The 27,905-nt window shown below is 36.1% G+C and overlaps 1 protein-coding gene across 1 annotated transcript in view; it reads left to right on the top strand.

The window, feature by feature from the left end:
* ADGRB3 (adhesion G protein-coupled receptor B3) overlaps positions 1 to 27,905 on the top strand; it is a 277,241-nt gene that overhangs the window by 245,252 nt on the left and 4,084 nt on the right. The window contains exons 25-28 of the mRNA XM_019613580.2: positions 2,554 to 2,649; positions 4,013 to 4,052; positions 6,639 to 7,282; positions 18,530 to 18,565. Coding sequence (XP_019469125.2) covers positions 2,554 to 2,649; positions 4,013 to 4,052; positions 6,639 to 7,282; positions 18,530 to 18,565 — 816 coding nt within the window. The remainder of the gene's footprint in view (positions 1 to 2,553; positions 2,650 to 4,012; positions 4,053 to 6,638; positions 7,283 to 18,529; positions 18,566 to 27,905) is intronic.

Here is a 27,905-nt window from a genome sequence, read left to right as displayed (position 1 = left end):
TTTTAAAGCTATATAGATAAAACCCTCTTATTTCCCTTTAGTCATACAATATAAACATAAATGATAGAAACATTTTTTACTTTCAGTAGTATACTATATCAATGATCTTATGTGACAAGGGCTGCACTGAGGAGCCAGAGGGTTGACTAAGACATACAACTAGAAGAGAACTGCATGATGTGCTGTGTCTACTTCTGCCCTACATCAATTCAAGATCTTTTGGAAAGACATTAAATCTTTCTATACTTCATTTCTGTAACTTCTAAGATAAACGTTATACTTACTAAGCACAAGGTCTCTTGTAAATCAATTGCAAAGTAGGAAAGAAAAATGCAAATTAAGACTCAGGTATTATTGCTTTAAATCTCCTTCATAGTCCAGAGAGCCTGGTATTTATATATTTTTTTTTCTCTTCTTGCTGTTTGAATATCTAATTGAGCACTGGAAGAGGATGAGGTATATGTCACAGAAAAAGATTGACAGGAAAGAGGAGTGCTGAAGCTTCTTTTCCATCAAAGCAAACTATTTTGTCTGACCTGCTTGAACATGAGAATGTCTAAGGCTAATTTCAATCATACTGTATAATTCCTGTTCCTTCTGGTGATGGGAATAACCCACATATGTTTTCTCCTTTAACTGTGCCTTGCTGACTGCAGCGCGTTTAGATTAAATGCATCATTGGCATCTAAAGCCTGTATTTCCGTATTGCAGAAAAAAAAAAAGAAAAGCACATGAGTAGAAAGAGAGTAAGTTATGAAAGCTTAGGGTTACTGTTGCTAAGGAAACTACTTCCATGGTATCTGCACGTTCATCACACTTGTCTTTCCTGCTCTGCCTCGCTTTAAGAAAATATTGTAACTTGATGTTAGAAGGCATGGGGGAAACAAGATTATGCTTCAAAGAAAGAAGTGAAGACAGCACAATCTTAACCAATTCTAGCAACAAATTTGAGCAAGACATTCAGAACAAGCCAGTATTTAGGCAGCTCAACTTTCTATTTCTGACTTGTGTGAGGCCACGTGGAAGTTGCAGCGTATGTCAATATGGTGAATGCAGTGATATTTTATATTCTGGTGACATGTTCAAATCATATGCAGCTTGCCCTTCAGAAATACTGTAAGAAACATGCACATGTAAGAGAATCCTAGTGTTGGGATTCACTACTAGGAAGTAGGGAAAGTAGGGCAGGAGATTTTTGTGAACTCTAGAGCTACCTGAACCAGGGAAGCTACATGAACACAGGTCCCAACACCAGTCCCAAAAACAAAGAGGATCACTGCATAAGCTGAGAGGTCACATAGTATGTTCTGAAGGAGTCAATTATCATGAGATTTGAGATAAGATTCAGCATGCTTTAGAAGATAAGATTTTTGGGTTTTTGTCCAACCACTGTGCCAGTGCTTATCCAAGAGCATGGATTCTGGAGTGTGACTTGAGTTGATATAGCGAGAGAAGATTTGGATTAAATTTGCAACAATTGCAAGATGACAAATTGAATTAATGTCAAACATATGCAAAACCACAGTAAGGGTAGTGCCTAAAATCAGAATCCGAGTCACAATACGGGCCAGACACACACTATATTACCACATGTGGGAAGTCTTGGTGTTTTTAAATCAGTCCAAAACAGAACCTTGCTTTTTTCCACCTTTCTACTCTGTATTAGTCTTTCTTCATCTGTACCAGTTACTGTCGAGCACACTTACTCATTTAAGGGTTAAGTACTTTAAAATAATGCTACCTAATAACAAAAATAAATCTTTTTTTCTTTGATTCATTTTTTCCTTTTTATGAAAGCTTATAAACAGTTTGCAGTTGAATACAATGTACTAAAAGGAGATGCCTTTTCATCAACAACAATTATTGAATTATCCTCTTCTGCTATTCAAAAATGTCCGTGAGCGGGATTTGATTTTCTACCATTTAATTATTCTGAATTAGGCATCAAGCAATTCTACAGATAATAAATGAAATGTAGATTTTTCTAGGCATTCCATTCAGAGTATTTTTGTATTCAAAGAATAAGTGATACCAGTTTGTCTTGACTGGAAGTCACCCAAGGAAGTTCCTGTTTTCCAAGTTACATCTTGCCAACTGTTTGCTAACATGGATACTTGTATTTATGGAATCAAAATCCAAGTATTCATATTTAGATTTTATTACTGTCTTGGAATACATCTGAGAATATGTAAAGAAATGGAACAAAATTGGTTTTGCATTCAAAAAAATATTCTCTGTATACTTTCAAACTGTTGATAAAAATATTCCTTTCTGTTCCCAAAGTTGTCTTGCTGTCCATATTGTGGTATGTGTGAGAATTCAGCAAAATATCTTTGCTTTCAACTGCCAGAAAACAGGAACTGCATTTTTTTTAAACGTGTCTCTTTGCCGAATTACATATTTCTGACAAAAGTATTGCATAGTAATATTTTCTTAGACATGCACTCTGCTCAAAACAAAAAAGTATTCTCTGTGAAAAGATATTTCCTCAAATGTGCTTGTGCAGAGTACATGTTGTTTCACAGGAATCAGTATAAGTTATTGTTTTCACAGGTTCAAGATGCATTCAGATGTCGACTAAGAAATTGCCAGGATCCAATCAATGCAGATTCTTCAAGTTCTTTTCCTAATGGACATGCTCAAATCATGGTTAGCTTTTATTTTTATCATTGATTACTAAATTAGTATTCTTAGCCAAAAGAAAAGAACTTGCATTACTGTACATGGCAAGTATGCACAGCTGGAATTTTAACACCATTTTTAAGCTTTAGTCTGTTAGGTCGTTACCTCCTTGCTTAAACCTCTTAGCAAGTTTTAAATTATCTGTGTGATCATTCTGCTGAGCACAATGCATTAGTATCCTCCACCGCTTTTCATCATGACATAAGATTTTTACATGTGAGAAGGAAAATAATAATCTAATGACATACGATTTTTTTCTACCACTGGTATAAAGAACACTGGTGCATCTGGGAATCTTCCCTTCACAAATTCTTGAAAAATGTTCTTCTTAAAACTAATTCAAACAAGGAGTAAGTGCTAGAGATCCCTAAAGGGAAATCTGTCTAGTTACTTGGATTATTAAGATAGTGAATGGATTATTATGACAATTTGGATTTACTTATATTGATAGTTAGTATGTTGTATATCTGCCCTTTCAATTTCAATGACTGCCTTTGATTATAATGGATGGAGATAGGATCATGCCCTAAAACATGCATTCAGTTGCCCTTGAAAAAGTGATGAATTAAGTAAGAATTTTCCCTTTGGACTTTATGAGCAAGAAGGAGGTCAGTTTTGTTATTTTTTTAATTATTATTTAATAAACTTAATGGAAATTTTAAAAAGTAATTGCAAAGTACCCGAAATCTATACCAGGACAAATAGTTTTGTTTAACTGGAAAAGCTGTGTTTAGATTTTCAACTTTTACTGATTGTACTACTTACAATATGATTTTACTCATTGAAATAAATTACATTTTTTTTCAAGGAATACAAAGTTTACTTTATTGCATTAGTAGCCAGGATGGGCATAATGCTGTATAACAGATAAACACTCCATAATAAATTAATGAAGTTTCAGACAGGGTGGACTAATTGGATTACAGTTATTCACAGTAATTTGTATTGCAGACTGTTTTCTGTTTTTCTGTTTATAACTATGAAAAGCTTCCTTCGAGATGATCCTTCCAAGAGATGTAGTTACTCTTCCATATTTACTTTAAAAAATACACTGTATAATTTTATTAAAGCTATATATTCTACCTCCACCTATTTTATTTTATTTTTTCTGGTCAGGCAAGCATACTTTGAAAACCACCCAGTTATACTTTAGGAAACTTTGTAAAGCTCTGCTGTTGTAAAACAATATACTTCACCTTCTCAGCAACAAGAAACCACTTTTAAGAGACTATGACTCTGTAAGTAGGACATTTTGGAAGCGCTAGTTGGCAAAAAGGTATTGTGGCTTTGTTTTCAATTAATAACTGTTGTTCACTGTTTCTTGTTACAGACTGATTTTGAAAAGGACGTGGACATTGCTTGTCGGTCAGGTAAGAATATTGGAGGAATATTTAGCTAACAAAAATGATTATTTTACTAGTTCCTTCTGAAGTAGATATAAAATACCATGTGTTAACTGTTTACGACATAGATTTATAAATCTTAAGAAAAAGAATTGATGCCACTATATGAATATATTACCTATGTATAAGTTAATTAATATATAAACTGTGTATATGAAGGATGCATGGGTAGGTGTTAGTTTTAAAAAGGGTGTTTTGGGGGCTCTAAGTGAGTCCAACGTAGTTTAAGGAACAGGATGTCAGGAAAATAAAATAGGATTCTACTTTCTTTTGTAGACGTTTCAGTAGTGTGTTTTTCAACTTGTCAACTTTGCCTATCTCTACATATAAAACATAATACATTTTAAGCAATTTCTTTTTTATTATTTTCTTTTTCCAACCTTCCTTAAGTAAAGCACAGTGAAAAACAATCCTCCAAACCCTTTAGAAATTTTTAGTTCTTGGAGATTATACCAAAGGAGAGTTTTTCCTAGGGAGGTAAGTTTACCTAGACAACCTTATTTTCAGTGAAGAGAGAAAAAGAGAGAGGGTGACTTCTCTGCAGAGTGAGTCAGGGCAGGAGATGCAGGACTTAGCTGTCCTGTGTCATCCACCTAAAGTCTGTCTTTGCTGTCTGTATGGCAAAGCGAGAGGGTTGATCTCATTAAGGTGGAGTTTGAGTTTCCATTCACCCAGCTTTAAAAAACTGCCAGCTCTGTTTATTTTAATACAATAGTTGTTCACTGTATACATTAGATTTAATATACACATGTATTTTGAAGGGACTGGATAATCCACTGTAACATAAATGCATGTCTGTTACTATCTAATGCAGGGAAAAATCCAGCTTTAATCTACATTGCTCCCACTTCTTACCTTTTTCCACCATAGCTCTGCTGTGCAGCCAGCCGTAGGGAAATAATTTTGAATAAATTTGTGAACTGGTTTTACTAGTTAAAAAATTAACTTCACTTCCTTTTAATGAAAAATTAATAGGTCACTGGTTGAAGTGTCTGGCTGGGAACAATGCAGCAGCCATGCTGCACTGAAGAAAATGGATTGGGATGACAGGGTGTGTGAGTTGTAAATTGTCACAGAATCAGATATTTGTGTACTGTTGTTTACAGGCAAATTGTTCCCTACATAATTGAAAAATCTGCACCTGTTCTGTGTGAAGTAGGAGTGGGTTGATTTATGAGCTGCTTGCTTCGGAACATAGCAATGAACTGTCAAGCACTGGGGGATCTGGGTCATTAGAGCCCTCAGGCTACCAAAAGTGATGTGAATGTAACACCTGAGATACTTCTAGTCATCTTACTGTCTCAGCCCATGAGACAGATTTTATTGCACAAGCTGGTATTGATCTGAGTTAAAATACTATTTTAAATCAGGGCAAGTAAATCCTTGCACCCAATTGGAACAAGCTCGGTAACTAGATACTTCTAAAATTTTTCATTCTTACTACCTAACCTTTTTCTTTCATTACAAATCTTGAATTGTAAATGTGTATTTAATTGTAAGAGAAATGATTGTGATGAATACTGTGCTTTTGAATGAATCATTTTTTGCTACTGAAAATTTTGTATTTTGTTCTGGAATTGATAACATTCAGATGTAAAACTTACTGTAAGAAAAAATTGTTGGATGTTGCAGTAGCTATTACCATGAAGGATTACATCAAAGTGGATTATGAATGGTTTATAATATATGTTTATTTAGGAAGAAATTCTTTACTGTGAGGGTGGTGAGATACTGGAACAGGTTGCCCAGCAAGGTTGTGGATGTTCCCTCCCTAGAAGCATTCAAGGCCAGGCTGGATGCGGCTTTGAGCAACTTGGTCTACTGGTGGTGTTCCTGCCTATAGCAGGGGATTGGAACTAGATGATCTTAAAGGTCATTTCCAACCCAAACCATTCAGAGATTCTATGATTCTATAATTCTATTTGTAACCTTTTCAGATGTGGCAAATTATGTCTTTCTGATAGCAATGGAATTCCTTCCTAATGCAGTTAATTTTTTTCCCACTTTTATTTTTAAAATCATTGAACACAAAAAAGCATTAGGAAAAAAAAAAATCAGTGAAAAAGAACTTTTAGGAGCTCAGGAATACAAGTCCATAGTTATAATCTTACAATAGATCATTATGACATATTGACAAAATTATTCTGCCTTACAGTCTGTTTGACATTTTCCAAGAGGTTATGTGGAGTTAATAATGGCAATACAGAAGTCATAGTGTTTTTGTTTTGTTTTGTTTTGTTTTTTGTTTTAAAAACCCTTAATTGAGTTCTACATGGAAAACTTGTGTTAAGCTGCAGGTCACCTAATATTTATGCAAGGAAGCAGGAAAAAACAAAGGGCTGGTTTTCTTTTATTTAAACGATTGAGGCTCAGAGTATATATCAATTCATAAAAATCCTTTCTAAGACAGTTTTTATAAAATAAAATTTATCAAACGAGTATCAAGTATTTAAAAAGATGCAATGTTAAAGGACATTACATAATGCCACAAGCAAAAGTAGTGTTTTACAGACATGGTTTCATGTTGTAAGAAGTCTGTTCTCTGACCCACAGTTCTGCATAAAGACATTGGACCTTGCAGAGCAGCTACTATAACAGGAACTCTTTCTAGAATTTCACTAAACGATGAAGAAGAAGAAAAGGGACCAAACCCCGAAGGAATGAGCTATTCTACCTTGCCTGGAAACATCATCTCCAAAGTCATCATCCAGCAACCAGCAGGTCTTCACATGCCCATGAGTATGAGTGAACTGGCTAATCAATGTTTGAAAAAAGACAACAGCGAGTTGCGAAGGACTGTGTATTTATGCACTGATGATAATTTGCGAGGTGCAGATATGGACATAGTCCATCCTCAAGAACGGATGATAGAAAGCGACTACATAGTCATGCCCAGAAGCTCAGTAAATACCCAGCCATCACTGAAAGATGAGAGCAAAATCAATATAGGCATGGATACTCTGCCTCATGAAAGGCTGTTGCACTACAAAGTTAATCCGGAATTCAATATGAATCCTTCTGTAATGGACCAATTTAATATCAATTTAGACCAGCATCTTCCCAACCAAGAACATATGCAGAGTTTGCCATTTGAGCCCCGCACAGCAGTAAAGAATTTCATTGCCTCAGAGCTGGATGACAATGCAGGATTGTCAAGAAGTGAAACTGGATCCACAATATCAATGAGCTCTCTAGAGGTCAGTCACACAATCAAATTATATACTCTGTTGTTCTAATCATATGGTAAGACAAAATGTTGTGGTTTATTTCTAATGGATCTAAGCTAAGGCTTTAATTCAGACTAAATTATTGTTTGGGATCATGCTTGCTGTTCATATTTCTCTTGGTATCATAAATGTTTATACCTAGAAAACAAGATTAAAGTTTCAGAACCAATCTGCATGCTGTACAATTCTGGAGATTTAGCATTCTACACAACTGCTAAGGATTTCATGACCTACCAGGTGAATACTATGTTGCTATGAGAATAAGGCTCCTGGAATATACAAATGACAAGTCAATGACCCTACCCGCAAGCACATGTAATTCAAAATATTTTCCATTTTACCAGTGAAAATCATATCTCACTCAGATATGATAGGTCTGATTCTGCTTTCATTAGTGTAGGTATTGGAGTCTTCCATCCGTTAGTTCACTATTTAGAGATTTACGTTATATGTATGTTTGAATGGTCGTATGTGCAGATGACGTGCAATAAGTAGAGGTAGACTTCTTGCAGTGTATCCCAGATGCCAGTCAGATTGTAAAAATGATCTGAAAAGCCTTTACTGAAAGAGGTTGCAGCCATTACTACCATCTTTCTGCAGAACTTAAAGTACAGAAGTAACTGAAGACTTAAGTGTCAGATATTGTAATTCCTACTGAGTCTTTACTTGTGCAAAACCATCAGTGAAGTGTTGACTTCACACATGGTCCCCTTTAAGAATTGCAAATCTGTTTCACCAGCAGTTCAAATGTTATGAAACAGATCATTTGGTAGGTATGAAAAAGACAAATGAGAAAAATGTGGTATTCACTCACTGTCAGAATTAAAAAAAAAAAAAAAAAGCTACTGTATATGCAGACTTTAAGCCATTAACTACTATTTTATGACATTTGGAGTTATCTGTGCAGGGAAGCAGAGACTTTACCTGATTTTTTAATTGTTAGACATAACTCTGTACCCTGTACTTCAAAGAATACAAGATGCCTGTAGATATTTCTTTGAAAATGGAGTTTAATGTGCTTATCAACTGGAGAATTTGGGTAGAAGATCAGAACTTAGTTTCTTTTCAAGAGATGCCTTTGCAAGCATTGACTGTGAAATATTTCCCATGTTATTTTTATTGTTAGTGTGCTATCATAAGTTTTTGCAAGACATAATATAATTGAAAACAAATAATTACAAAATGAAATATGGAGCTTTTCAAGTAAGCAAATTGTGTCCACTTTTTATGTGCTCTTTTGAAGTGGATAAGTTTGTATAGTTTTGAGACAAATTTTTGAAAGAATTTCTAAAAAGTTACTTCAGTACTTCCCCACTCAGTGTATTGACAGGCTCCTTCAAGGCAAGTTTGCATAATTAATGTTATTACTCTCAGTTCAGCTATATTACTTAATAGATCTTACATGGTGCACAAGAGTTCTGCAATTTAATGCAACATACAAACAGAATAGCTAAAGCCATCTTCCAGTAGTATCACCTTCTCCCTCTTTCAAGTACCTTTAGTCAGATATAGAAGCTCAAAAACAATCTGGTTAAGTTAAGACATATGGGTGAGATGCCAAGGGAAGGATTCTAATTCCTTGAGAAGACATACATATCTGGCACTGTATTATCCTCCTCACCTGTGGTCAAAATTGCTCTTTAGTCATGCTTCTTTCTTTCTATTGGTGATAAAGACAACCTAAGACATTGCTTTTTTAGAGTTAATTTTTAGATTGTATTTTATTGTATTTTAAGCTTCCCTCTAAGATGTGGCATAGATAGTAAATCTGAATCACCATTCTGTATATCATTGTACATCAGAAGAAACTACAAAATATGTAGTAGAAAATATAGTATAGTAGAATAAAATACACTAGTAAATATGTAGTTTCTTCTAATTTGGTTATATTGAATTTAGAAAGCTATATTTTAGTCCAGAAACCTGTAAATGGTTAGGTTATTAAACCTGACTGTTAAGTAAAAACAAATATTCAGGCAGATCACAAATGAAAGGAACTGTTTCAGCTTTTGTGTTTGCCTTTGTGTTCTAAATACCTCTTGATTATATACAGTATTTTATATTTAATACTGATTTGCTGCAATGAACTGAGGATAGTAACATGAGAAAAAAGTACATAGAAGAAAGTCATGGTCTCAAACAGATCCAGAGAAGCAGATCCAGCCAGATACAGAGAGTGATTGTGTTTTCATGCATGCAGTATGCAAGAGGTAAGACTATGAGGTAAAGCGCCATAAGGCTATTGTGTAGCACTAACCAGTTGGATTATCTCTTACTATCAGAAACAAAATAAAGAAGGGAAGGCATGGACGGTTTTTTTTTGTTTTTGTTTTTCCCCTAAATATTTTTTGAGTACAATATCATTTTAGAAAAGTTTGAGATTTTTAAGACCTTGTCAGGCACTATGAAGAAACAAAACCTGCAGCAGGACATGCACAATCATTCTGCCCACGTTTTTCCAGATAGTGTTGTAATAGATCATCCATAATGGAGAAGCTTCTATGCAGTAGGAAGCCTCCCTCTGCTATCAGATGATATTTCTATCCTACCCAAAGTCTAACATGGGAGCACATGGGTTTCTATTCAGTACGAAACATTCCATCTTTGTTGACCCAAAAGATCATAGATACCAGTCCAAAAAAATAGGAGATCTCAGTGTTTTCTGTGTGATCTCTCCACTATGTGTCGTTAGGAATTTCCCAGAGCTTTCTCTGGAAGTACCATACAACTATTCTTTTTATCATGTAGTTATATACAGCAACTACCATTTAATATGTCAGTAAAATGCCCATAGGCAACTGTGACCTGTGTTAAACATAATTCTTCTTTTTTTCTTTTTAATTTAAAGTCAGTAATTACTAAAAATATACCAATGACAGTAGTTTATGCAGTGGTTACAGAAAGTATTTATCATCTTACCAGAATGGCTTTAGATGTCATTTGACCCATTTTCAGCCAAGAGCCAGTCCAGCATCTGACTTCTGAAATGTAATTATGAATTCACAAACACCCCAAGAATAAGAAGTACTGTAGGCATAATTCTTTGCAACTGGACACCGTGTAAAATGCAGTGTATTGAAGTCCCATCACTTTATGGCAGGTAATGGTCTTTATGGCCATAAAACTAAACCAGCAGAATTAGAGGACAGTTCAGAAAACATAAGCCCTAAGTATTTTCAAATCATAAAATCAAATTATTTATTTTAAATTTCATGTCCATTTTAGTACTGAAACACTGGAGTACTGTGTTGCAATGAGTTAACAATACATTTACAATGTTTAGATTTTTTTTTCTTTTTTAATTTGGCTTTTTTAATGCATTTATGCTTGTAAGTTTGTGAGGCCAATCATTTTCTGTATTTTTCATATCCCAAGAGATGATAAGCCCTTAGAATAATGTGTGTTTATTCAAAAAATTTAGAACTGTATAGAGATAAACAACCAAAAAATCAAAGCTATTGAATGCAAAAGCTGAAATGTAAGGTCTGCATTTGTTCTCTTTTATTTAGATTTTATGTTCATTATGGTTATTGGAAATGGATGTTTTGAAACAGACCTACAGTAGTAGCACAACAATGTTATGTTTTGACTTTTAACTCTGCAGGGTAGATCCATCAGGCCTACTATTAAGTATCTAAATGTAGGCATTTTCCTTCTCATCTGGAATGGAGCTTTCAACGTCAGGCTCCTCTTTAGTGTCAGTAGAGAGAAACAGACACTTCTTTTAGACATCTGTTCCAGGATGAAGTAAATTGCATGCCCTCAGTGCAGCTTTCTGTCTAGGGATGCCACAGAGAGGACAAAATTAGTTGGTCAGACATAAACATCAAAAAGGTTATGTTCTAAATTTAGTTAGATTAATCCTACAGGATATCACAAACTTTCTCCTGGTTTTTACATCTACGTACTGTTTTTCAAAAGAAAATGCTCAATTAAGAACAATCAAATGTTATATTATATAGGGAAAATTTTCAACTTTTAAAAGATTGTTGGAGAATGCCATACTATATGCATAAATCCATTGCCCAGGTAAATATAAACTTAAGAATCTGCAGATTCCTAGTGAGCAAGTCAGTGTTTTTTTTATTTTATTTGGTATGTACCCAACAGTACTCAAGCAATTACAGGCATAGGCAGACATGTTGGTACATCACTGATTTTCTGAGCAGGAGTAATTGAACATCTGGTTAATCTCCTCTGCACATCCCTTATATGCATGGATTAAAATTGGCTTTGCTACCTTGGCATCAAAGTGGCTTGTAGTGTGCTCCTTCAGTTCAAAGTGTTTTCATTTTAATGAAGAAAGCACTCTCAGTGCACTCTTTTGGAATGCTTTTTGTTTTGAAATTGTATACTCAGTGCTGTACTCATTAAAATGAAATGAAGTTGTACAATCCCAGCCACTGGAGTGCAAGAAAAGGATAGAAGGTTTAAATGCAGAGGAAGAAGTTGATCTGTGCAACATACCTCCAGGAAAAGTAGTTCTTTTCCTATTATGGAAAAAAAATGCAAGAGGAATTAGATCACCTGCTGCCTGACTATGTGAGGAGACTTGTATCGGTAGGTTTGTGGGACAGGAATGATGAGTTCTTTCTAGGGAATGTTAGTGTAGGGTCACTTTATACTCAAATGGAAAATTGCTGAAAGAACACTAAGAGCTACTATCAAAAGAAGGGTGTGTGAAGATAGATAATAGAAACATTTATTAAATGGAAAAAAGAGCATCAACTTTATAAGAGCAGAAAGGAAACAGCTTCCCAAATTGTTCTGAGTGATTTTTCTTCCCAATTTCATGTTTTCCTTGTTAGTTTTTCTGTCTCGGTTTCTGGTAGGAGATCTTTACGTGGGGAAAAACATCAATCCCCTGAATAGAAAGTGTGACCAAAGTAATTCTTCTTTACTCGCTCATAACAGCTCTTAATACATTCAGAGAAAGTCATCTCCAGAGCCTTTTGACTAAATCACTGATGTGGGACTTTAGGAAGAAAATACAGAAATAAAAGAAAATAGATACATTAAGGGTAGTGCAAAAAAGTATATAGGAGTAATGATTGAGAGGAGAGAAGAGAAATAAAGACATGCCCCTTTCCCCTCCCCCTCCCAAAAAAAAAAAAAAAAAAGAAAGAGAGAAAAAAAAAAGCAGACAGAAATGGAGAGGCAAGTTAAAAAACAAAAACAAACAAAAAAACAAAACAAAAAAAACAACAGTGAGGGAAGAAGAAATATACAGAAAAAAGCAGTCAATCTTGTCAATAAAGTGCTAGAGCAGAATAAAAGCAAAATAGTGTGAAGTCAGTTTGGTTTATGATATGAAAAGTGAAAAAGAAATGAATTAAAAAAGAGAGAGAACAAAAATAGAGAGACAAGCAGTACAAGAACTTCCCCCTTATCATGTTTCCACATTGCATTTGTTTTCAGGCTTTCTCCATCTCAGATTTATCTTCCTTCCATTCTTCATTTCATTCTTCAATAAGCTGTGAAGACAGTTCTTGCAATTTTGTGACTCTCGGTGAAATGAATTCTAGCCCTATAACAGCCCACTCCTTTTGGTTGAATGACGAGGTTTCAAATTCCTCTGACTTCAGACATTGTTACGTCACATTCTTGGACTGTTGGACAGGAATGGGGGTAGAATCAGGCAGGGATGATTTTAGTAACTGAAGATGTAAAGAACAGAAATTTTAATCAGCATTACAGACTGCATTGCATATTCCATATTTTGTATTAAAGATAGCTATCTTAACTACAAATTATCCTTAGGAGGGATATTGTCAATTGCTTGTCCATTAAAGAAATGCTACGCTTCCTCCAGTGACATTCAGAAACACAAAACAACTTTTTTTGCTCTATTGAGTAAATACATATGTCAATTATCCTATAAAAACGGAGCAGCAAACCAAAAAAAAAAATGCTGTAAGTTTTAATACGGGATCTCTGAAGTTATGTTTGTGCTGTGCTGAAATTTGCTTGTAGATTTTCTCAACTTAAAACTCGCACATCAAAGAACTCATCTACTTTTTTCTTTTATATCTAGCTCATATTGTAAACTAATAGCCAATGTAATCTTCTGTTCAGAAACTAAGCTTTTTACTTCAGTTAAATAAACACAAAAGATATTTTAAATCTAAACCCACATTCCACTCCAATATCTCTAAGGGCCAAAAGAGATTCTCCTTTAATTTTGTTCAGGGAAAAAATCTTCCCCAGGCTAAGATCTTGTATGTCAAACCTAATCTCAGAATGAATTATAAACTGCTGATAATAAGGCTTTATATTAATGGAAGCATGGTTATAACCCACCCTATAATATTCTATCTCTGGTTTCAATTATACTTTGCACAATATAATATATTTTCAGGAGTATCTCATGTAATTAATCAGGTAGTGGTATAATGCAGACTAGAATAAGAAGAAAACCAGGCATTTGTCATTTTATAGAGATGGAGAGGGATTTTATTAGTCTGTTAGAGCAGCTCCTTCCTGGTGCCAGCATATTAGTGCATGCTGCTGTATGGAAATTATTCTTCAATGTTCTATTTTTGTCCCCCAGTGAGCAGAATTTAAAGTTGCTATGGAATTACACAGAAAAATTGTACATGATTAGCACAAAGTAAAATTGATTTTAAATAAATTACAACTGCAGACCTCTTTTTACAGAATTTCACTTTGGTCTTGGCATGAAAGGTTTGGTAGTTTGTTTCTTTTTACTGTTTTTTTTTTCTTTTTCTTTTTTTTTCTGTAATGTGTATTTTATCAATCAGGATCAAAGAGATGTAGAAATTAAATGGAAAAGATCTTACCAGATTATCTTCTTTATCAGTGCAAGAACATTTTCTACAGCATATTTCTGTAATGCATAGTCCAATTTCGCTTTCAAGACTGCAGTGAATGTTTCCCACTGTTTCTTTCAGCAGATCATTCCACAGTCATATAAATTGTCTTTATTCCTAGTAATATCTTTAGAAGTTCCTCTCTTTTTTCTGAATTACAAATTTTCTTATTTTTCTCATACTGGGTTTGTTTAAAGTATTTATATCCTTTTCAGGTTTCTTACAAAGTTTCTGTGTTTGCTTTTTCCAGAGCCAATGTTTAAATCAGCTGTATGACTCTTTTATCCTTTTCTCTTGATCCAGTGTTTTTAACCCTCTAAATGACATTTTGCTGCTCTCTGAATGTTTTTTTCCCAGCTTGTAGGCATGATGGACACAATGGGCGCAAACTGGAGCACAAGAGGTTCTGTCTAAATACCAGGAAGCATTTCTGTGCTGTGCGGGTGATGGAGCATTGGCACAGGCTGTCCAGAGAGGCTGTAGTGTCTCCTTCTTGGAGATCTTCAAAAGCCTCCTGGACGTGGTCCCGGCCTCCCTGCTGTGGGTGTCCCTGCTGGAGCAGGGGTTGGGCCAGGTGGACACAGAGATCTCTGTCAACTCCTATCACTCTGTGGTTCTGTGGTGATTTTGCTTCTGAGAATTCAGAGCATTAACACAGATTTCTCACTGGGGTTGTTTAGAAAGGGCTGTACACATCCCCGCCCATTTAAATGGAGACCTTACTGGTTCTTTGTAGCTTTTGGAACTCAGCATGAATATCCAGTTCACTCCTTACCCATGGATTTCAGCCTTTTCAAAATTATCCCAGATAATTCCCTTGCTGCTGAATAATTGCATGTAGCTTCATCTTTTTAGGCAGTTCCTTTATTAGCTACCCTTTTCAGTTCTCTGGCGTTAAAGTGTTTTGGTTTGGAAAATAAATGACTGAGTAGAAAATGGGGAACAATTATTCATATTTCCCATGATTTAAAGAAGAGGAGCTTCAAATGAAATGACAAAGAGGTAAACAACATTGTCTTTGTCACATTATGTATATTTAAATTGAGGAGCTCACTACCTCAGTATATTTTGGATATTACAATTGTGAATGAATACGAAACATGATTGGACAGATGGAACAGTGTAAAAGAGTGTTAGTAAGTTCAATAGAGTAAGCTCCTCCCAAAGATCATCCTAAATTACATTTGAAGAAGTAAGGTGGATGCTGCAACAAAAACAGCTCTTTATACTCACATTCTCCTATATCATTCCTTAAGTATCACTGCATAACTTGGGCAAATTCAAAACACTGAGATGAACCTTTGTAGTCATTTATTAGTCATGTACTACTTTCATTATGCTCAACTGGATCTCCAACTGATGCTTTAAAAAAAAATCAGCTTCCAGTCTGATTTTAATGTTGGCTGAAATCTGTCTTAATTTTGCAGGCTGGTGAAGCAGTCTTTTGAAAAGAAACACACTGGTGTGAACAGTTCAGCAGATCATTTGACAGAAGAGGGTTTTTTTCCCCCTCTTACTCTTTCATTCAGCTTTGGCTTCAGTTAATTTAAATTGTTAGAACAAGCCAGATGGTTGACTAGATTCAGAAAGAATTTAGGTGTCTGTGAAAAACCTTATGTTTTTTAGCCAAAGAGCCACAGCAATTAAACTTTGTTTAAGATATATATAGGTATGTATATGTATATGTATACATAGTGATTGCATACAGTGCATGTGTATGTGTATATACATATAATCACAATTAAAGTGTTGATTTGTACACTTTAGACGTGTTGTACATCATGCAGAAGCTAGGAGAACAGTTTAGGAAAAGGACCACAGGGAAATGGCTCCACCCTTACAAGCAAAGATACCTAGTGCCTTCATGCATCTGAATGTATTCCCACTCTCAACCATAACACTTCAGTACAATGAGGTGGTAGCCAGGAGGGCCTCATACTGTACTTACTATCACTTTCAGTGGTCTGGCATCACATTCATAGCCAGTGATTTCCGTGTTTCAGACGTTCACAGATCGTTATTCTGCTGTTCTTACCTATGGCAATTACATACTTTTTATGTCTTAGGAGAATAGGTTTTGACAGAATCTGTGATATATTTCACTGTATGCAGTCATGGGAAAGAAAAGTAATGTACAAACATAGAACAGATGTTTTTTACCATACATATTTAAATTAAATTTTACTCATGATAGATCTGCATTGGTCACTCACTAATATAAACCTGTATTATTATTTGTTAGATCATAACTGGTGTGATCTAAGGGCAAAATTGCAGTAGTGACATCTTTCTGGCAATAGTGTAGTTAAATATGTCACAGACAGTTAGATGTGTGTTTTAACCATGTAGACAGTGATAGATTTGTGTGGGTGCAAAACCCAATAATTCAACCATGCCGCAAATATGCACTGTGGTCAAACAGACCTAAGGCAAAATACAAATGTTCCAGTTTTCTAAATTACATTATGTAGTAAACTACACAATTATTTCAAAGTTTTTCATGTTTTCTCTTAGGATTCTCACTCAGGCAGTTCAGCAGTATCAGATTTATTACTGAAATTTAGCTTAAATAATGGCTTTTCAAGCATTTTTCAAAGCTGCTCCATGAGACTTCACCTTATCGTCTGCCGTCTAAATTTCTTATTTTGAAACCACTAAGCCTTTACTGTGGAAGAAGTGATCTAATTGCACCTTAAAATAGATCCTTCCTCATTAGAGATATGTAGATTTCTTCAGGTGTTAGTTAACTGTGGAATGATGAAGGCCTGTCTCAAAGGTATGCTTGTACCTAGGTTCTCTTAATATGAATGAGAAGTACGTACCTTTAAGAATCTGAGCATTAGCTTCTCATAGTTTTCCTACCTCCAAAGCCATTGCTGTTTTTAAGTTTACATGCTATTTATTCTTGTAGAGTTGTTTAATTTGTCTTTAAATATTCTCATTAAAGTGGGTTTGGTCAATCAAGCCTTCCTAATTCATGATAGCTTCCCAAAGATTTAATTTTCTTACTTGTTTTGTAGACCATTTTTATTATTGTCTCCCAGCTTTTCAGACAACAACTATTCAACCTCTGAAGACAGTGTAGACAGCACTACACTTGTCTTCTATTATTATGGGTTGGTATAAGTCAGAATTTTACAATGAATCCTAGATAATGACACATAGTGTTATTATAAAATATTGAATGTTTTCTGCTTTCTGCAGATAAGAACTCATAAAATTGTTTCCTTCAAATGTAAGAGACCAAAACCATATACGAAAACCCGCGTGTTTCTTAAACGAGATAAAATCAAAGTCTAATGAAGTCAGTAATATTATTATTCTTGACTTAATTGGTTTGATTTCTATCTCACTGCAGAAATTCAGTGCATTTTGAAAGGGTTTGTTCACCATCACTTAAAGATACTCCATAGAACTACAGAAAATTAGGATTATATTGTACCAGCAAGCACTTTCTGTTACTGGGGTACTTTTCTCTTCTTTAACTCTTCCTGAAGGAGAATGTATCTTTTCTTTACGTTCACCTATTCTTGCTGCTCCCTTATTTTTTTTAGCTTCTCCACTGCTTTCCACATCTCTTGTCTATTGTGAGACACACAATTTCCAACCTTAAAAGAAAAAAAATATTTTTATTTCTTCTTTATAGCGTTTCTGCTTCTGTCTGATATAATTGGACTTTATAATCAGTTTATTTCAGATTATATAATAAAATTATATGCTAAATTATTCATTATATGTCTGAGCAATCATATTCTTTGTTGCAATGTATACAAGTGATTACTTTACTAGTAAATAATTCTTTCTTTTTATCAACTGCTTTGAATCAGATTTGTCATCTAAAAGACAAATATCATCGCTTTCTCCATCCAGATTGTCATTGCAAACAAACAAGCTCAAGTCTCTATGGAAAGCATAGATGGCTTGGTCTTGACTTTGCTATCAGTTGTCCCATTAAAATCAATGGAGTTGTACCAATGTAAACCTGATGTAGGAAAGAATCAATTTATGTATATTTATACAGACCCTAATGATACGTATATATTGATATCAGTGTAAAAAGAATAAATACTCTGATCATTTGGAAATACCACAGAAAGCATAGAAATAAATGTATTTTTTTGTACCAGCAGGTTTGCTTGCATGCAAATAGCATGCATATGAAGCATCTTAGTGAAATCCAGTCTGCTTTATTTCAGTGAAAAAATATGTTACTAGTCTAATAAGCTGTATGCAAAGTATTAAATTGTCACAATAACATTTACAGCCTTTCACTGAATACCTAACATATACCTCATAGGAAAACAAATAATGTTATTTAGACTCATTTGATGAATAGTCCCCTTGTTAATAAAACCTCTTTTTTTCTTTCTTTTTTACTGCTTAATAGAGAAGAAAATCACGTTATTCGGACCTTGACTTTGAAGTAAGTTTCACTGAATTATTCCTGATTATTGTAGAATTTTCTAAAAGTAAATATGAGGTGTCCATTTTAACAGATTTTAGCTTTCTGACATGTTAGATGTCATAGGACTGTCCAGTTGGTACTGTGTAGAACATGATGAGCAGTTCATTAGAACTACTTTGGTGCAACTTGTTTGTAAACTATTCTGAGATCAAACTGTCATATTATAATATTAGTTATCATGGTTTTAGTTTTTAAATTCTCTGCCTCTTCATTTTCATCTATTTTTCTTTCTTTCTTTTTTTTTTTTTGGTTGGCTATCTATTGAAAAAGTGTGATGTTTCTGTAGGACTGGCCACATTGTTGCAGAAGCTTGCTTTTTTCAAGAGACTTTCGATTGTTTGTTCTATCTCTTCCTTCAATACTAATTTACTAACATGAGTTCCACATACAAATAGTGTGACAAATGTGTCACTTTTTGAATGATGACATGCTGCAGTTGTCAAAGCTGATAGATCACATTTTATTAAAAAAAAAAAAAGTTTATATGTAAGGTTCCTTACGTTCCATTGAATTAGACTCTATCTCAATTACTATGATGAAGTCTCTGAGAGTTTTGTTTCTTTGAGTTTCTTTTCTACATTCTACCAGAAGCAATACAACCATAAGTTTTCAGGGACATTTTAATAATTTATTTTATATAGGCTGTCCATGTGTCATTATCAGAAGCTTAGATATTATACAGGATGTAAGCACATGTACTTTCAGATTTTGGATTCTGGTCCTTAGAGAAGAAAGAAGTAGGATTAGCCCAATGCAACCATAGCAGTTGTCATAGAAGTGGCCATAGAAGCCTTGCAGTGTAAGACAGGTTTGCTTTGGTGACTTGCCTTTGCTGAAAGCTGACCTTCCATGTCTGAGTGTGTATTTTTGGTGGCGTAATATCACTCCTAATGTCCACTGTCATTTTTCCCCAGAGGGTGTAGTTACCTTAAGTAGTCATGTAATTTCTGAAATATAGCACAAATAAAGATTCACAGAGTAAGGTAAGGAAAAGAAAATGAAATTATCCTAAATATGCTTTAAGATAAATGTGTAGGAAGGAAGAACATGAATCAAAAAATTCTGATGAGTAAGTGACTCTAAAATTAAATGTAAAGAATCTGAAGAAAAGTTTTGTAATTATAGGGATACAAAGAATTCTGAATTTTACTGTTCTTTGTTTAAAGGTATTAATATAGTGCTGTTCCCAATGAGAACATTATCTGTGGAAACAGATACTAAAACATTCTTAGCCACTCGGGAGAACATAACCCAACACCAAGTAGACACCAACAATGCTGTATACATTCTGCTTTAAAGAATCAGGCCTCTCATTAGATTTTTTCTTCTACTCACCTAGTGTATTTCAGAAATTTATCCCTTTTTTCTTGTCTTGGTTGGAACATTGTTGCTGCACTGCCTAACATATTTAGAATAATATTTGTAATGCAGGAGAAAATAATTGTTTGTAAAAGGAAAAGATTGAGCCATTGGGAGTCATTGCCAAGAAAATAAGATCAGCACAGTTGCTGTTGTGTTTTAGAAGTACAGACTCAGACTAAGCTCATCTCACCTCCTGTTTTGTGGTTCCTCTGATTAAGCCTGTGGCTTCCCTGTGTTTTTCCATGTAGTGTAGCTGTCTGTCTGAGGTACAGCAAGAAAAAAAGCCAAAAAGTGTTTGGATAGTCAATTGAATTCTTTCACTCAGCAAGGCATATTGACGAAGAGATTTGAGATAGTGTCGTATGGCCAAAACTGGCCAGAACTGCTCTGTTCTGATACCTCAAAGCAGCTTTACTACAAACTGGAATAGAGTCTGAAGGTGAGGTCAAGCCTGAGTGATTGTCTGTACTACTTCTGTAACACTTTGTCTGTTAACAATGCCAGCTGGCACTGTCTGAGACAATGTCCTTCTATAGTTCTAAGGATAACAAATGCTATTTTTAGTACACAATATGGACAAGGTTGTCAGGCTTGGCTCCCTCCATCCTTTTCCCTGTAGCACTGTCTCAGAAGACTGCACCCTCAGCCTCTCCTGCATCTTTCCATGTCAACCTCTACACATACACAGACTATCGCTATCCTACCAAAAAAGACATTTTGAGGAGTATTTCTGGGTGCCAAAATGCCATTGTTTATACAGATCATATTTTTAGAATGTTCTCCACTATTCCAGACTGTTACAACCATCTCTCTTCCAGCATTTTCTGAAGTGTCCTTAAAGAACTGGAGGGAATAAGGTACCACTCACAATAGGCAACATCATTGTAGACTTTATTTTGGAGACTTAAAAAAATTTTGTAGTATTCTCAGGAGAGAGAATATGCTAGATGGTGCCAGTGAATGCTCTTAGACATGATTAACTTACTGCTGTAGAGTCACAGTTTAATAGTAAAAAATCTGTATACTACTCACTTTAATACGGATTATGTGAAGCGCAAACAAACAAACAAAAACCACATCGAAAATAAATTACTGAGAGTCACAGAGGAAATTCAAAATCAGCTGCTGTGTAGGTTGAATAGTGGAAGACCTTATCTGTCGTCATTGTTTTACTCAATGTCGTAAAACAGACTCCATCCCTGTTATCTCCAATATATGCTAGCACACGCAAAGAGAAAATTAGAAAGGTGAAAGTCCAACAAGAACTTCATCTGGCCACCACTGTTAAAGATAATATTTACAAATATTTACTTATTTGTATTTTGATATTTACAAATATATTAACAGCTAGAGGAGAGCTAAGGCAAATTTATTGGATCCAGCAGAGAACATTACCACCAAGGATGAGGAAGAGGCTGAGGTACTCAATGCCTTCATTACTTCTGTCTTTAATAGTTTTCCTGAAGATATTCTGCCTGAGCTGGAAGAGAGATGAGGAGCAGAATAAACCTTCCACAGTTCAGGAGGAAACAGCGACTTGCTACTCCACCTGGATTGTCACAAGTCCATGGATCCAGATAGGATCCATCTAAGGGTACTGAGGGAGCTGGCAGAAGTGATTGCCAAGCTGCTTTCCATTGTTTATTATTATTATTTTCTATCCTCCTGCAAAAGAAATTCCATCACCCAGAATAAGAAATCAAACAGAGAAGGCAGAAAATCAACTTGCCTAAACAAGGACCTGCTGATCAAACTGAGGGATAAGAAGAAAAACTATAGGTGGTAGAAACAGGGACACATGGCCCATGAATAATATAGGGACGTTGTCATGATATGCAGAGACAGCATCAGGAAAGGCAAGATGCAGATGGAAATGAACTTAGCGAGAGATGTGAAAATTACAAGAAGGATTTCTTTAGATACATTGGTCAGAAGAAAGAGGCAAAGGAGAATGTTCCCCCTCTGATAAATGAGAAGGGAAAGCTGATTTCAACTGACACAGATAAGGCTGTGGTACTCAACGAGTTCTTTGCCTAAGTCTTCACTAGCAGTCAAGCTTCCCATGCCCCTTGTGTCCCTGGACCTCCAAGCAGGAGTAGGGAGAACAAAATCCCTCCCATTGTAAGAGAAGAGCAAGTCTGAGACCACTTTGTGAGACTGACTGTGTATAGGTCTATGGGGCTAGACAACATGCATCCCAGAGTCCTGAAGGAGCTGGTTGACGTTGTTTCCAAAGCACTCTATCTTATATTTAAAAAGTTGTGCCTGTCAAATTAACTGAAAAAAGGTAAACATTGCTCCTGTTTTTAAGAAAGGGACAAAGGAATGCCTGGGGTACTACAGGCTGGGTAGCCTGTTGTTTGCATCTGGGATAATGTGTCATACTCATAAAAGATGTTAAGATACATGCAAGACAAGGAGAAGGAGGTGATCTGAGATAGTCAACACAGCTTCAGCAAGAGCAGATCATACATTATCATTCTGGTGGCCTTCTATGATGGAGCGATAGCATTGGTGGACAAACGAAGGGTCATGTAATAAGGGCTTTGACGTGGTCCCACACCATATCCTTATCTCTGAATTGAAAAAATATGGATTTGGAGGCTGGACTGTTTGGTGGATAAAGACTTGGTGGGAAGGTTGCAGCCAGAAGTTTGGGGTCAATAGCTCTATGTCGAGGTGAAGGCTAGTCATGAGTGGTATCACACGAGTCTGTCTTGGGACCTGTACTCTTTAATGTCTTTATCAGTTACATAGATAATAGAATCAAGTACATCCTTGTCTAGTTTGCTGATGACACCAAGCTGAGTGGTGCAGTTGACATGACAAATGAAAGGGAAATGCCATCCAAAGAGATCTGAACAAGCTCAAAAAGTTGGCCCATATGAACTTAATGAGGTTCAACAAGGCCAAGTATGAGCTGTTACACTTCAATCAGGACAATCCCAAATATGCATACAGAATAGGACTCACTTGGAGAAGTCTGTAGAGAAGTAACTGGTTTCCTGGTGAACAAAAAGCTGGGTGTGAGCCAACAGTGTGCTGTTGCAGCCCAGAAGGCCAATGGTAACCTGGGCTGCCCATCAACAAGAGAAGGATGATTGTGTCCCTCTACTCTGCTCCTGTGAGGCCCCATCTGCAGTACTGCATCCAAACCTAGAGCCCTTGGGATGAGGAGCTGTTGGAGTGGGTCAAGAGGAAGGCCACAAAAATGTCTATAGCATCTCTCTTGTGAAGAAAGGTTGAGGTAGCTGGGAGCCAAACAAAAGCTTGTTTGGCTTGGAGAAAAGAATACTTCAGGAAGTCCTCACTGCAGTTTTCCAGTACAAGGGAGCTTATAAGCATGAGGGAGAGCAACTTCTTACACAATGTAATAACAATAGGACAAGGAAAAATGGCTTTAAAGTAAAAGAGAGATTTAGGTTAGACATTAGGGAGAAATTCTTTACTCAGAGAGTGGTGAGGCACAGAAAGATGTTGCCTGAGGAAGTTGTGGATGCCGCATCCTTGAAGACATTCCAGACCAGATTGGATGGAGCCCTGAGCAGCCTGATCTAGTGATGGCAACCCTGTCCATGGAACGGAGCTTGGAACCAGATGATCTTTAAGGCCCCTTCCAACAGCAGTTTTGGTCAACCAGGAAGATCTCAGACAACTGGAGACTTGCTAATGTGACTCCCATCTACAAGAGGGGTCAGAAGGAGGATCAAGGGAATCACAGGCCTGTTAATCTGACCTGTTTTGCTGAAGGTCATGGAGCAAATCTTGACTGCAGTCATGCGGCATGTGTAGGACTACCAGGGAATAAGGCCTAGCCTTCATGGATTCATGAAAGGCAGGTCCTGCTTGACACACCTGATTTCCTTCTATGACTATGTAACCTTCTGAGTGGATGAGGGAAAGGCTGTGGAGGTAGTCTGTCTAGACTTCTGTGAAGCCTTTGACACTCTCTCACAGTATTCTCTTGGAGAAGCTTGCAGTCCATGGCTTGGACAGGTGTACTCTACCTGGGTAAAAATATGGCTGGCCAGACGGGCCCAGAGAATGATGGCAAATGGATTTAAATCCAATTGGTGACTAGTCACTAATGGTGATCCAAAACACGAGCAGTATTCTGGTCTGGGAGTTTGGGATCCTTGCTTCTGATGGCTGTTTTAATACTAGCTAAGTGTTCAGCAACCCCAATTGTTATGTTCTGAATTTTCCTGAAACTGGACAGGTAGTTTTGTTCACAAAGGCTCTGCACTGATACCTAATACCTAGCTCTAAGATCAAATGAAAGTTGCTCTAATCATGTTGAGGATAAATACAGATGCTGTGGAAATTCCCAGGAGGGCTTTACAATAGGTGTGCTCTATCACTTACAAAAACACTATTATTGACATGCATTTTGAGATAAAAGATTACAAGTATCTTTAAATTCTATGAGAGGATCTGAATCCTGCCTTTCCCCACTCATTCTTTCCACTCTCCCCTTTATCAAGTGTATTTACTGTATGTACTAGCAATAAACAATTTTTATGCTAAATAATTCAGAAAATGCTCTCCAGGATTCAGGTCATCTCTGGCTCCCTTTGAGCTCTGTTAGGAAGAGCAAGAATACAGTGTACAAATCTTGGACTGTTTTTCTGTCCATAGACTAGTAGACTATCACTAGTAATAATGCTGAATTGATATTAAATTGCTGGTGCTGCCTTCTTTCAGATTTTAATCCACAGTAGCCATTCATTATAGCAATATTAAAAACTTACACAAAATTTTAAAATCTTTTTTCTCCCTAACATGAAGACATCTCTCCAAGACAAAGGTGAAAAAAAAAAATAACATGCCTGCAAGGAAAAATCTTTTCCCATTTCTAAGTTTGGCAACTGATCAGATCTACAACATCTTGAAAACACAGCAGGCTTCCATTATGGAGCTGGGAAGGCATTTCCCCATCTGTTCTTTTCACTTAGCTATTTCCTACAAAATTAGTGAGACCATTTTTACCTGTGATTATGTAGAATATTTCCAAAGCAAACTGAATATCAACATTTTAAATATTATTACTATTAATCAAAAGATTTACTATGAATATTGATCAGAATATTTTTGCTTGAGGTAGATTTCAGCTAAAATGCTGTCATAAATTTAAAAAAAAAAAAATTGAGCTGAATATACAGTTATGTCTGATGTACTTCTCACCTTGATAGCCACTCAAAGTGCTCTTCTAAGAGTATATGCTAATCAGAGTAAGGCTTACCCTTTTCAAAATTAAAAATTGATGTTATTTATGAGTAGGGTAGAAATGTAGAAGAGGTGTCAATTCAATCTAGTCTGCTTTAGGGTGTGAGACATGAGTTACAGAACTTGGTTAACAGCTAGCTGAACGTAAGCCAGTATTATGCCCAGGTAGCCAAGAAGGCCAATGGCATCCTAGCTTGAATTACGAATATTGTGGCAATCAGGACTAGGGAAGTGATTGTCCCTCTGTACTCAGCACTGTTAAGACTGCATATTGAATACAGTGTTCAGATTTGGGTCCCTCACTACAATAATGATATCTAGTTGCTTGAGCACGAGCAGGAAAGAACAACAAATCTGGTACAGGTTTAAAAAGCAAAACATACAAGAAGCAGATGAGGTTAACTAAGGCTGTTTAGTCTGGAGCAAATGAGGCTGAGGGAAGACTACAGTGCTCTTTACAACTGCCAGAAAGGAGGCTGCAGCAAAGGAAGTGCCAATCTTGATTATCAGGTGACAAGTGATAGGACCGAAGACAACAGCCTCAAGTTGTACCAAAAGAGCAGGAAGATCTTCTTCACAAAAAGAGTGGCTAGGGATTGGAACAGGCTGTCTAGAAAAGTGGTAGTGTTGTCATCCCTAGAGACCTGTGGATGTGGCATGGCACTTAGGGATATGGTTTAGCCATGGACTTGTAGTGTTAGCTGATTGGTTGGACTTGACAATCTTGAAAATCTTTTCCAACCAGTGTTTATAGAATTATAGCAGTGTAAGGTGAGTGAGTCCGTAGAGTGGTGACTACTTCAGGCAGGTGCTCCTTGAAGGAGGAGCAGCATGACAAACCCGCAACTGAGCCTAAAGATGGTGTTGTTTCTAAGGACAGATCAAAGACTCTTCTATAATCCTGCTGAAGAATTTCACTTCTACAGTCATCCTAGTGTATGTTGCTGAAGATCTCCAGCTTGTGTGGATAAAACTTATGTATTTCTCAGATTGATAAAGCTATGCTTCCCACATTGGTTATTTAAAAGAGAGAGAAAACAAACAAAAAACAAACGAAACTTAAACAGATGAAATCCCTGCAAATGTATTTTGGGTTGTTTTCTCATAAAAGAGAAAGAAGCATATTTTCTAGAAAACAGAAAAGATGGTGAATTCCAATAAGAAATAAAATAAATTGTATAAAAAAGCTAGAAATTAATAATTAATGTTGGAAATTTAAGCTACTGCACCTCACTGAAGTTCAGATCATTTTGTCTAAACAGTGAGGAGGGCAGGGATGTCAGAGGGTAGAAATTACAGAATGGAAGCCAGGCAAACACAAAGCAGCTAAAAGATCCATCCATCCATGTACATACCAGTTATTCCACCATTAAGAATAAAATTTAAAGCCTTTTTTTTTTCTTTTTTTTTTTCTGGCAGACTTTGCAAATGTTTAATTTCTTCTCCCACCTGCATCTCCCCAGGAATAATGTATTGAACTGAGCAAGATATTTGCATTATTCATATTTGCAATTTAACAAATTCATGGATACACCACTCAGAAAAATATCAGAAAGTGACATTCTCTACGTTTCTAGACTTCTATTAAAAAGTTTCCAGCTGGAGACATTTGTTTCATAGTCATATGCTTTTTTCCTACTCTTAGAGCCAATATTTTAACCCACCAAATCTGTTTTATTACCTAAAATGTCTCCTTATTTCATCGAATAATAATCTTTGAGGCAGAACCTTTCTTTTTAAAATTCAGTGTATATGAAATATGCTAAATATCCCTGTCTACCATTACAGTAACAGCTTAAAAGAATCCCTAGGAAGTCACTTAAGTGAAACTTCCCTCATAAATTTAGATCAGCTATCTCTACTTAAATTATGTTTTGCAAGCAGTTCCTTACAGAATCCTGCAAAATTGTTTCTCTTTTCACCTCACAAGTCATGTTAAGTTAATAGGTCCTTAATTGCTTGCTGTATCTCATGTCTCTTTTGTGAACAATGTTGCCAATTTCCTGTTCTTAGAAGTGGAACAAGTTCTCAAGCTAGGGCTTAGCTGTATTAAGGATAATATGGTTATTATAGCATAGCGGTAGGAATGTACAGCTGAGAGAGCAGCCACATTTCATGGAATTTAGAAACACAGAATACAAATAATAGATATAAACAATTTAAAATTTGTATATGTAAAATATTATCTGAGAGTCTGCTATTGCTGCTCCATTTTTGAAAGTATTTAAACCAGACTAGGTGGAAGTGTCACTTGCTGGGAAGGGTCACACTCAGGCACTGTGTACATAAGTTTGTGGATTTTGTCATGTACACTGCCAAGGAAAATCAGGATTGACGATGAGTACATGTGCATAGAGGCTGGTAACCTGTACTTTTTCTATCAACAAGAAAAGGCAAGCTGTGCTCATCTGCTGAGAGTGCTTCACCTCAGTCCCTCCTGTCTCCTGTCCTCCCAGAACATGACGCCACAAGACTGGCTGAACAGCGAAGAGTCTTCAGTTCAGCTCCAGAGGCTGGTCTGAATCCATATCTGACTGAACATCTTTAGAAACAACACAGATGATAGGCATGACAGTCCAGGCTTGAAAACAGGTTTCACTCTCCACATAGCTGCCAAAGCAGATACAGGGCCTAAGAGCCCCTCCAACTGTGGGGACTGTTTGGGGTCTCCGCCTCTTGCACAGGAATGCCATATAATCTTTTTTTTTTT

Source organism: Meleagris gallopavo, chromosome 2 (assembly GCF_000146605.3).
Source record: "Meleagris gallopavo isolate NT-WF06-2002-E0010 breed Aviagen turkey brand Nicholas breeding stock chromosome 2, Turkey_5.1, whole genome shotgun sequence".
Taxonomy (NCBI): Eukaryota; Metazoa; Chordata; class Aves; order Galliformes; family Phasianidae; genus Meleagris; species Meleagris gallopavo.
This window is presented reverse-complemented; position numbering and strand designations above follow the sequence as displayed.